Genomic DNA, 12,480 nt, shown 5'->3' with positions numbered 1-12,480 from the left:
TGCTGGGCGAGATGTTGCTGCGCCTGCCGTTGAATCTCCTCGGCAGTGGGCAGGCGCGGCGTTGATAGCGTATACGGTGGTACAGTTGCTCCAGCGGCAGCGGACGATGCCGCCGCAGCATCGCTTGGATCAATCTTAATGAGGATATTTGGTATTTCGGTGGCTTCGTTGACCGGCGCTGGTGCCGGTATGGTCAGCGTGAAGGGCAGCCCATCGCTGCCGTTTTGGCTCGGTATGGAGATCATAATATCGTTGGAACTGGGCCCCGTTGCCGCATTGACTGCAGCTGCTGCTACTCCGTTGCTTAAGGGCGCCGGTGGTGGTGGCGGTGCTGGTGCTGACAGTGATTCCTCAACATGATGGTTGTTGTTGCTGCCGCTGCCGTTGCTGCCAGTGCTGTTATTGACTGCAGCTGGTGCAGAGCTTGTGACTGCATCCATGCCATAGTCTTCGTCGTCGTCATCATCCTCCGTAATGCCGCAGAACTTCATCACATCCCCGAGATCTAGTTTGCCATTGCTGGCGCGTTGTATGTGTGTGGGCGGCGGTGATGGCGACTTCAACTGTGCCGCCTGCGTTTGCGTTTGAGTCTGCGACTGCGGCGTGGGCGTTCGTGTAAGCGTCGTTGTAGAAGTGGGCGTGGCAGATATGGCGATCTTTTGCTGTGTCGTTGCCGTTGCCGCAGGTGGCTTCTTTTTGCGGGGCCGCGGCTTCTTCTTGGGCTCTACAATCTGTTGATGTTGTTGCTGCTGCTGTTGTTGTGCCTGCTGCACCTGCGTCTGTGTCTGTTGCAGCTGCTGCTGCAGTTGATGTATTTGCGCTTGCTGCTGCTGTTGCTGCTGATGCTGCAGCTGTATGGTGGCCATGGCCGCCTGCTGCTGCGGCGTCGGTTGACGCAGTGGCTCCGGTGTAACAGCCAGCGGTACATGCGCTGGCGAGGATTGAGCAAACAGCTCTGCGGAATTGTTGCCGTTTCCACTGGTCGCTCCCGACGTTGTGGACTGCTGAGGTGGCTGCGGCGTCTGAAAGGCGCTGGCAATCTGTTGCAAGTGCGCACCAGACAACTGATTCAGATTGATGGTGGCGCCACCCAGCGTCTGTTGCAGCTGCGAAATGGCCGCCAGACCATTCGGCATTTGTATCTGGGCAATGCCATTGCCATTGGCAGCCGCTGCAGCGGCTAGCTGTAAATTTTGCAGCTGTGCCGCAACACTCTGACCCAGTAACTGGGTGTTGATGGTGGCCGTTGTGGTAAACGGCTGAGATCGTGGCGTCTGGGCCGCCAGCGCGGCATGCAGACCGCTTAGCTGCGTGCCAGTCTTTATGGCGCTTTGGAATTGACCGGCTGCAGCCGTCTGCTGAATGAGGTTGCCCTGCGAGGACACTATAAATGTGGGTGTGGCGGCGGCTAACTGCATGGTGGCTCCATTGGTGCCCACAATACGTAGCAGCTGCTGTTGTGCCGGCTGCTGCAGCTGCGGCTGTCCACGCGAATTCTGTATAACCAGCGAGGGCGTCGTCAGCTGTGGCGTGGGTGGACGCAATATGAGCTGCACACCCTGCGGATTCTGCTGCACCAGCACGGGCATCTGATTCAGCAGCAATTGCTGTGGTTGTGCTGCTGTCGCTGGCAGCAAAATTTGCTGCTGCTGTTGTTGTTGGTTGTTGGCATTGTTGGCTGCAGCATTAAGCTGTGCCTGTTGTGGCTGCGTCGACTGCGAGATCTGCGGTAATTGTGCGTTGCTGTTACTGATATTTTTGTTCTTCGACAGCTGTTGCATTGGCTGAGAGCCCAGTTCCTGTTGTGGCTTAGGCAGTATCTGTTGGGGCGCCTTGCTCGCCTTCGTGGACGCTGTGGACAACGCAATGCCTGCATTGCTGGTATAACGTTGCTGCTGCTGTTGCTGATGATGCTGCTGCTGCTGCTGCTGTTGTTGTTGCTGCTGCTGTTGCTGCTGCTGTTGCTGCTGCTGCTGTTGCTGCTGCTGTTGCAGATGTTGTTGCTGAAGCGTCGCCTGCTGTGTGGTGGCTATGATTTGACCCTGAGGGCCCTGAATGAACTGAAACACTTGCTGCGGCGCCTGCTGCTGCTGCGGCCCGCTGGTGATGGTGAACTGCTGTGGAAGCATCTGAACGGTTTGAGGCTGCGGCGTTGGCGGTTTTATAGCCGCAGCAGCAATCGCGTTGCTGGGGCTGGGAATAGGACTATCCGCTATCAGCGGACTACTGCTCTGATACTGTTGAAACTGCACGTGTTGCTGTTGTTGATGTTGCTGCTGCTGCTGGTGCTGTTGGCTCAGTACCGATGTGGCGCCCTTTTTCGCTTGACCTTTTGGGCCACTAGCCACATTTGCTGTCGCAAACGAAATGGGCGTACTGATTGCCGTTGCATTCGGTTGCCCATAGCCGCCGGCTACCGTCGAGCAGATTGAGGTGGGCGCCGCTGCGCTGGTGCTAAAGATTTGCTGCTGATGTTGTATTTGCTGCTGCTGTAGTTGCTGATGCTGTTGTTGCTGCTGCTGTCCAGTCCGCTTGTTGCCCTTCTGCAAAACGAATGAAAAATGTTAATTCAAGTTCGTTCATTTTGATAATCGTTAACTACACTTTGACTAGTTGATTGTTAATGCCTTTGAATTTAAAAGCAATATACAACAACGAAGACCAGCGATTAAATCAGAAAATAAGGTAAACATGTTTTAAAAGCTTGGGCGAAAGCACCATTAACCTGTGATATTTATGAGTTGATTTCAAATAAAAACTAACCTATAAAATTAATTAGAGGAATACAATACAAATTATAAACAATAAAAATAATAAATATGATAATAATAATAATAATAATAATAATAATAATAATAATAATAATAATAATAATAATAATAATAATAATAATAATAATAATAATAATAATAATAATAATAATAATAATAATAATAATAATAATAATAATAATAATAATAATAATAATAATAATAATAATAATAATAATAATAATAATAATAATAATAATAATATAACAAATAATAATATAGTATGTCCCATATCAAAATCAATAAGCCCCATAGACTGAAAGTTGTCAAGAAGTTGACATCTACACACAAGAACTTTGAATTGTGCCGACAGTCATATAGATTGTGATTGGATATGCCTATTATGAGATGTGGGCAAAGTAGAGAATATATAAGAATTGTCTTAGTTATTTAACTGTATAATATAACAGTTATAAAAAGAATCTTCCAATATGGTGCCATGGTCTCAACAAGAAGAAAGTTCTATGGTAAGCTAGTAAAATCTTCTTAAGCCTTCTTCCTTAATGGAAACGGAAGAGTTGTAGATGGTTTAAAACGAAATCCATCTTTTTCTGTACCACGAGGACCTACATTTAAAATGTTAAGTCTTCAACTCTTAAGTCTTTGTGATCGGCGTAGCCTGTATATAGTTTGCACAAACCCGTTTTCCCCCTTTTACCTATTTTCAATGGTTATAAAAAATAAAATTATATTCAATTATTCATTATCCAGAAAAGTTAAGTAATATTGTGAGGTAATTCAATAAACTAGCATTTTGTATACAAGATTGCATCAGCTTTGTAATAGAATGTAAATTTGTGTTATTATCAGTTATCAGTGCTCCAATTTGATAGCGATCTTATCTTATCAGGAGGGTTGTAAGCGGTGCAACTCAATTAAATATACCTTGTTCAGTTGTATATTATTGGAGCCGACAAGCGTGGCGTTCAGCTCAGTGCCGATTGCATTATTGTGGCCACTGGCAGCGGCGGCGGCTATGAGACCGCCAGCTGTCACGCCAATGACCGTCGTGGCAGCGGCCGGTGACTGTGATGGACTCGGTTGAAAGACAACGGTGCCGGCATTGGGACTGCCATTTGTGAACTGATGTATGGATTGTCGCCTGCCAGGCGTCGCCGCCTTGCGCTCCTGTAAGGGATCAGATGATTAATGGCTTCCATAGAGATAACCCATAAAAGCAAGTAAATGTGATTAGACTTACGTGGTCCTGTGGATTGCTGTTGGCGTTTATTGCGTTGCCACCGGCTACGAGCACCACATCCTGTGGGAATGGCGATAGAGATGGTGATGGTTGCAGGCGTGGACTAGCTGAGATCGATGGCGATGGACTGGGCGTCAGAAACGGACCCGGAGGAGACAATATTCCTATAAATGCACAGGCAAAATAAAGAATTAGTACTCATTGAATATACATGTACGTATATGTATGTATACATAAGGAAGAAGTGCACTTATTCATTGTATTTTATGGGACCACCATTGACCCACTAATGTCAGGGTCCAGGCGTGTTTATTGGCCGACTGAGTATCGTGTAACCGAGGGGGCGCGAGTTGTCCATAATGAACACCAAGGCAAGGCATAAGCATCGACAACCATTTGGGGCCAGCAATCTTGTACGTGACCAGAGCGCAACTGAAAACATCAGATACAAGCGAGCGACACACAGCAAACAAGCAACAGAGTATCTTTCAGATACACACTCTCAGGCCACACACTCACGCATACACAATCTACTTGTGTAAGTGGGCAAAATTGCGCGCCATTTCAAAGTTGTTTATTTTGAAGCTGAAACGCTTCAATTTGCCGCCGGCTGTGCCATCACCCGCATTCCGCTCTTGCCCCGTTCAACAGTTGCCGTTGCTGGTGGCTGCCTTTGTGCATACAAAACGAGGCAACTTAACACATTTCGAGGCACCAACTAACCAGCTCAGCGGCGGGGAGTGCGTCAATACAATCACATATTTTTGGACAGAGCCGCGAGTCCAACAGAAACAGAAACAGAAACCAAACCAGTTTCATTAGTGCTTGAAAAAGTTCTTTGCACTTCTTCCTTTTCAAATTGGTTGGCTTTCTTTTTTTGTCGCAGCCTCTACCCTGTTGAATGTCTTGAAAGGGTACAATAAGGTTATGTACATAATAATCTAACTGGGATCGAAAGCCTTATCTGCTTTATGCAAAGCAAATTAGCTGCATTCGAGTTACATTATATTTTTAAAATATTATTCGTTATTCCACTAAAAATTTAAAAATAATCTAAAGTATTGAATGAGGGAAGACAAAAGTAGAGAACAACCGAAATCGAAATCGACAAACAGGCAGTATATATTACATCATTTTGAAATCATGTAAATTATTCTTAAGATTATGAGAATCACACAGAAAAGCACTCACAATTCAAAACGCATACTTTGATTGGTTGCAAACCGGAATTAAATTTTAACACGTTTTTATCAACAAATGAATCAATTTAAATATTATCGATTTTCATACTCAGAATAAGAAAGCAATAAAAATCTTTACGAGATATCAGAAACATTTGAACTCCCACATTAACGTTAAAAAAATTTAAAACTTGGATTTATAAGGCAACTTATTAAGAAACATAATTATTTACAGGGTACCACGTAGTCTTTAGCTCCTAATTAGAGTACACTTATTATTTATGCTTTTTTTTATGTTTTGTGTTTTTAATGAAGTGTTTCTTTTGCCAGCTTGCTTCGAAAATATTACCCAAAAGGCAGGCATTTGTCTTAGACATATTTATTTAGGTCTGGGATGTGGCTAAGTATTGTAGGGTATATTGCTTGGAAACTTCTTAAGCTTAAACACGTTTATAAGTTGAGACAAATTTGTAAAACAGAACACTTTTTCATCAAGAGATATGACTTAATTCCAGAAAGAATACGACTGTTGTTTGATGATGATACGAAGAAAAGACAATCTTGAAACTATACAATGTATTTATGGAAAGCATATTAGGAAATATTTTTGTTCGATGGATATAAAAAAAGATTATCTGAGTAAGTTGACATACTGAGCGTAAAAGTAGTTAAATGCACGTGCTGCTGTTTATTGAAATCAGCGTTGAAATATTTAACTAGGAGGCGTTTCTGAGATACTTTTTCAATTAAAAGTTCAGTTTTATTGTTGTTGCTGCTGCTGCTAAACATATTGTTGCTGTTGATGTTGCTCTGGTGGCAGCAATTTATGTATGTATATGTATATATATATTGATTAGAAAATGAAATGAAAAACCAACAACAGAGGCGATAAATTTACATAATACCAAGATTGGTTGTCCTGTTACAACTACTGAGGGACATCCGTAGCAGCAGCAGCAGAGCAGGTATTCATTTGCATAAGGCCAAAATGGAGCTAGCGAGCATAAGAAGCCAGCGAAAGGCATATGTCTGCTGCAAGGATGGTGACGGGAGGGTTTTCGGTCGGGCAGACACAAAGAGCGAACGGGCAAAGAATAAAATGAGGAATTACGGATAAGGCGGCAACAGAAAAACACAGCAAAAAGCAGAGCGAAGGCGTAGGATAAACGAGCATAAGCATCAAAGAGCTGCCATCGCCTCTCCTACATTGCCGCGGCTCGAGACGTTGTCAGCGATTGGAATTGAAGCATGAGACGAGCCAAAGCTAAGACCCCCCGCCTGTCTCGCACATAAACATACGTATGTATGTACGTGCATTTGTGTGTGTAGCTGTAGCTATTGCCGCCATTATCGACAGCAAAACAAAGCATAAGAAGAATTTAACAAGCGCAACTGCCGTCCGTTTACAGCTGCCCAGAGCTAGCAGCGGGAGACGCCGTCTTTCACATCATTCAACATGCACATACACACGTACATACACACACATCCGCATCATCGCTTACTGTGAAATTGTCCTGGCAACGTTGAGAGTTTCATATTTTTAGGCACTGGGCACAATAATTTTCGTCGGTGCCAAAGCTCAAGACGTCTTTGCCGAAGACGAGACGACTGTGCAACAGAGCGAGTAGCGCGACCAGGCGAGGGGTTGGGAGGAGGTGACAGGGGAGCAGCTGAAGGAACGTTGCCAGCAGCAACGTTCATCAAAAGCCGTGCCGCGTGTGCTCTTAATAACAATAAGTGTGCATCGGGGGGAGCAAAATATCCAAATACGAATAGAAAATACTTCTAGATGAATGCCTCACAATTTTTTAGTCATGCAGCAAACTGTGTCGAATTAAGGTGTGGCATCTTATAAGACGGGTAATTTTCCAATAACTCACAAAAATCAATCAATTATTTTTTAAGCATTCCATATCCGAAATTGAACTTTTATAATTTTGGATCAATCATAAAATTATTACTGTAGAAAACCAACTCGAAATGAATAAAGAAGAATGTAAAAAACAATAACTTCTTTATATTATCATGATTTTCTCTATATTTTCGTAATAACCGTATAGAAGGAGATACTACCAACAATATTAATCATATAATATTCTTGATCAATATCAATATCAATGGTCGAATCGACTTAGCCATGTTTATCTCTCCGTTTGTCACTATTCTATCAGATTTAAAGCTATCGACCTGAAACTTTGCATAATCCGCCTTTCTGTTGCAGGCAGTGCATACCATTTGTCGGAACCCGCTTCAATATTATATAGTTGCCGTATAACTACCGGTCGAAGAAACAGTTCTTAAATGAAAAACTTTTCTGTTTACTTTAAAGAACTCAGCATTTATTTGTTTCAGTAAGCTCCGTGCATATGAGCCAAATCTACAAATATCTCTAAAGGTATCAAGATCACCAAATTCAATAATTTCTCCATACATCAGTTAGTACTTAGTTTTCGGTGTGCCAAATATAGCCGTACGTTTACGTTTATTGGGCGTTTTATTTCATTTTCTGATAAAATTCATTGACTAAATATTCCGTATGTCGAATTCGTAGATTATCAAGTAATCTGATTTAAATTTCCTTTTTTCTTTTTGCCGCATGCCAAGCAAAGACCCAAACTCAGGCAGACAGACAGGCGCATAACTATCACGAAACCTATGTGTATATATATATATATATATATATATATATATATAGGTAAATAACTACTATATATATATATGTAACTAAACAGCACATGCAGCGAAAAGTGTACTTTCATGCTAACCAAAACCACGAACGCAACTTGCGCACAAAATTCAAATAAGAGTGAAAAAAGTATTTTGCGATAAGCAAATGAAAAACAATTTTATTAATGACGAACTTTCAATACGCTTAAAGATATATTCACTTGAATTTGCAATGCAGAACTATTTGAAGTGAATATATTTCCTGATCTTAAAAGCAAGCACAATGAATGTAATGTTAGTGTTACCCAAAAGTGGGCGCTATATAAAAAAAAAACATATTTCTAAAGTCTATAAATAATCTGAGGGAAATTTTTTATGGTTCATAAAAGCATTTGCATATTTTGAATTAATTTTAATTTAATTATTTATACTTTTTTAATTGTTTAAAGAAGAATAAAAATAAAGACAGAATGTGAAGTGTAAAATAAACTTCTTAAAACAGCAATGGAATTTCATTCAAAATAACCGTTTTAAATATATTATTTAAGCAAAAAGTTATCTTTTAATTAAAGCATTTGGGTGCAATTTTCGATTTCCCCAAGTATGAGTTTAATAAGTTATACCCAATTTGTACATATTATATTAAGCGACATATGGTTGCTATTGGATACAAATTTGTAGATCCTTTGAATTCAATTTCTCATAAAGAGTATAAAAAACCAAAGCGAAAATCGAGTAAAAGATGTACACTTGATATGCACGTACATACGTTCAGAGATACTCGAAAGTTTGGCTAGCCGAGACGCAAATGAACGCACGGATAGACAGCGAACGGTTGCATGGACGGTTGGATAGATGGATGGATGGATAGCTGGATGGCTGGATGGTTGGACGGTTGGATGGATGGTAGTTAACTGACTGCCCGACTGCATGCCTGCCCTTCTGCCTTTCTGCCCGCCCATCTACTTGAGTGTCTGGCGAGAACAGAGGACGACGACGACAGCGGTTCGGAGGCAGGGCCAAATGTTGCCACATTATTTTGCATTTTGTGCAGAAGCATAAAAACTGAGCCAAGCGCAGTTTGGGGCAGGGGGCAAAAACAGAGTCAAACGGCGGGTGCCCGCGCAGCAAGATGAATCCTATTTACGAGGCACCACTCACTGACTGACGCTGCACACTCTGTGTGTGTGTGTGTGTGTGCGCGCGCATCTGTGTGCATTTGCTCGAGTATCTGAAAGTTGGTTCTGTGTGCGCCGCTTTGCTGCCTGTCAAAGTCAGTAAAAATTCTGTTGGCACAAAAAAAAAAAAAGAAGAAAGAAAAAGAAAATCGCAAAGGGGAAAAGGGAGCACGAAAAAATGGTAAACTGCAAAGGTAATGGAAAGTGTATTGCGAGTAGTTTTTGCTTTTTGTTTATGCCCCCGCTTTGGCAGCAGTCAGAACTGTAGACTGTCGACTGTTGCCACAATCCTGGCACACAGTCTATCCTTGGGCCCTGCTGTTTGGGCCGTTGATGCCTTCAAGGCATTTGGCTTGTTAAGCAGCATAATTGAATTAAGCTAAATGCGGCATGGCGAGCCAAGCCGAGTAAAGTAGAAATGCAAAAGTATTTGACGTAGACAGCCACAGATACAGATACAGATATACACGCACATTGCTCGAGTAGGATAGTCAACTCGACGACTTGTCGCAAAAATGTGTCTGTTTAGCGATTTTCGTCTTTTTTAGGTCGGCACGTAATTTAATTATGCATGTTTACTGAGCTCCTATTAAAAACAGTCAAATGTATCTCAGTGCATTCAACATTTTTCCTGAACGCGAAAAGAACATTTTGTATGGTTTGTATCTTCATCGTCAAAGAGAAGACTCGATGGATTGTTTAGCGATATACAAAAGCCAATATGTTTTTAGTTTTAAATACCTTTTAAAAGGATTGTAATTTCCATCTTCCGATATTACGTTCTAGATACGATTTTCTTAATTTGTGGAGAGCACACTACATTTTACATAAAAGAACATTTTTAAACTAGTTATGCGATTTGCCGAGATCGCTGTTAATACTGATAGGCGGACGGATCATCATAGGATGCTTCCTTCTGCCTACTACAAAACTAAGCAAAATATTTAACCCATTTTCAATACGTGTAGGGTATACAAATATAATAAATACCATTCAGTTCAGTTTATTGTCATTGTTCTATTCTCTGTTTACTATTCTTAAGACGAACGAACTTTTTGTTACTATTTAGGGATTCCTGAATGGAATTGGTTAAGTTACTTTCCAAATAATATTCATAAATGTCAAAACTAATTTTGACTGCATTCGTGTCACTGCAAAAACGTCAGCTCAACCCGCAGGTCTAGCTCAGACCCTGGTCTCAAATCTGAATTTCAAAGAACATGCAACAAAAAATTATTTATTTATATGCAAGCGCAAATACACACACGCATCCACACTCAGGACACTCGAGTTGCAAGAGCGTCGTCGTTGTTGCCGTTGGCTGCTAATGGGAACAGCCACGGAGTTGGGCTACGGAATGGGAGGGAAGGGCTGGAAGCTGAGTCGGGCCTCTGAGTCCACCTTATGGCAACAGTATTATGCTCTCGCATGTTTTATAGTCTCTCCTTTGCTGTGTCTGGGTGTATGTGTGTGTGTGTGTGTGTGCTTGTGTGTCCCATCCTTGTTGTTTCATTTATTTGGTTGACTGGAATAACCTCAGCCTCGCGGCTCCGCTGCCATGACGCCTGCTCCTACAGCCCCCTCCGCTCGCTCACTTCACAGACTCTAAGTAGGAGCCGTTGTGTTGCAATCAGCGAGGGGAGCGCGACGCGGAGGCGAACTGCTCTGCCCGGCTGCAGTTTCTATTGTCACAGTCTGTAACAATAGCGAAACGAAGGAGCGACCGTCGCACCGACCGACCAGCCGTGTGACAATTCGACCCCAAAAGGACCAGGCCCAGATCAGGCAGACACGGGCAGAAAAGCAACAACAACAGCAACAAGGAGTTCCAGCCGAAGCTCGCATTTTGTCATCCAGTACTCTTGTCGTGTGTATGAACTGTTGATGGTGTTATGGCGATATGTCGCTGACTACCGACTGGCGTCCACTGCCAGAGCACAACTCTCGTTCCGCCCCGCCACGCCTCCGAAGTTTATAAGAAGCAGCAACAAAATACAGAAATGTTTGTGTAAAAACAATGCGCAGGCAGCAGGCATGCCATACTGGTTAGACTGCGTTGAGAAGAGGTGGTGCGGGGCTGGGTATTTGAAAAAAAAAAGACTGCGTCTCCGTTCATACAGCTTGGGAGCGGGTCGGATAAAAATGAAATAAAAATCGATAAGTGTAGGCACGTTTGAATGGTGGCTCGCTCTGGATATTCGATGTGACACGGGGAAATATGCAATGGACCACTGGGGGCAGGGGGCAGAAGGCAGGGGGAAAGTGGGAGGCGACAGGCGTGCAAGTGTGTTGAATGATGAAGAGAAGTTACGTGAAACACTCTCTATAGCCATGGCTATTATTGTGCTCAGCCTGTGTACTTGTCCTGTTTGTTATTTCTTGGAAATTTCGTCGACGCCTTATTGGCTATTTTTGCTAGTTATTTGCCTAGTTCTTAGAATATTTGAATAAATATAATTAGCTTTCTTTTTGCTCAATATAGAATCTTTAATCGGTTTTCAGAAACTAAAACCTGAGCATGTTAATGTGGGCCATATATTTTTGTGTTTGCAAAGACTTTTGAATTTTTAAGAATCACTTCTGGAAGCAGCTCCAAAACGGAAGCATGCGAATTAGCGAGCGTAGTAAAATAAAACTGCTATAAGTGCTAATTATAAACATTTTGTGTGCCCTTTGATGACAGCGTTAATGACAAGCACACATAATACCCGCAAAGCGAAAGGGGGAAGGCTTAAGCCATATTACACATACGACATGTAAGCCGCACACAAAGTGCATTTAAAGCGTGCCAATTTAACAAGGCAGACAAAAGGACGCCCAGGAGCAATAAGTCGCTGCAATTAAAACCGTAGTCCTTGTACCCTCATCTCCTGGCACTTGAAACTCAACGCCTGGCAACAAAAATATAAAATAATTTATGTCTCGAGTGCTGTTGAAATGAATTCGAGCTACCAGTTTTGTGACCAGGTAAGTGGGCGGGCATACTAACTGCGCCGCGCTAGCTAGTCGAGCCGTCGATGACACCACATCATTATATTCATCATTATCATTAACAGTTTGAACTCGCAAAGCAAAAAAAAACACTCAACGTTTATTCATTCATTCATGCACTCATTCACTCTTGGACGGCAGATTAGCCTAATTACATTTAGTAATCGCTTGACTACAAAACATAAAAACAAACCTTCTCCAGAGAATTATTTCAATTAGGCTTTGTAAATTTATATCGTTCACTCCTGAATGATTTCATTAAAATTATTTACATTTTCCAGAATTACACTGGTAAAAAACCTCTTGAAAGAAAGCATAGGTCGACTTTGAAGAGACCTGCATCGAGTATTATACATTTTCTGTGAGCTGTACAGCTCATCAAAGATATATATATATATAAATAAAATCAGTATTTTGTTGAACTCAAGACAATTTGAAAAAGCTACCGAAGA

General features: G+C 42.2%; 1 protein-coding gene across 1 annotated transcript in view; it reads right to left on the bottom strand.

Moving 5' to 3' along the window:
* LOC115764895 (mucin-4) overlaps positions 1-12,480 on the bottom strand; it is a 59,847-nt gene that overhangs the window by 8,374 nt on the left and 38,993 nt on the right. Inside the window, 4 exon segments of the mRNA XM_030708186.1 lie at positions 1-1,955; positions 2,016-2,543; positions 3,696-3,938; positions 4,012-4,175. The exon segment at positions 1-1,955 is cut by the window's left edge and continues 1,278 nt beyond it. Of these exon segments, the coding sequence (XP_030564046.1) occupies positions 1-1,955; positions 2,016-2,543; positions 3,696-3,938; positions 4,012-4,175 (2,890 nt within the window).

This window comes from Drosophila novamexicana, unplaced genomic scaffold, assembly GCF_003285875.2.
Source record: "Drosophila novamexicana strain 15010-1031.04,08,12 unplaced genomic scaffold, DnovRS2.1 tig00000877-arrow-arrow-pilon, whole genome shotgun sequence".
Lineage (NCBI taxonomy): Eukaryota > Metazoa > Arthropoda > Insecta > Diptera > Drosophilidae > Drosophila > Drosophila novamexicana.
The sequence above is the reverse complement of the archived record's forward strand: the minus strand, read 5'-3'. Positions and strand labels throughout refer to the sequence as shown.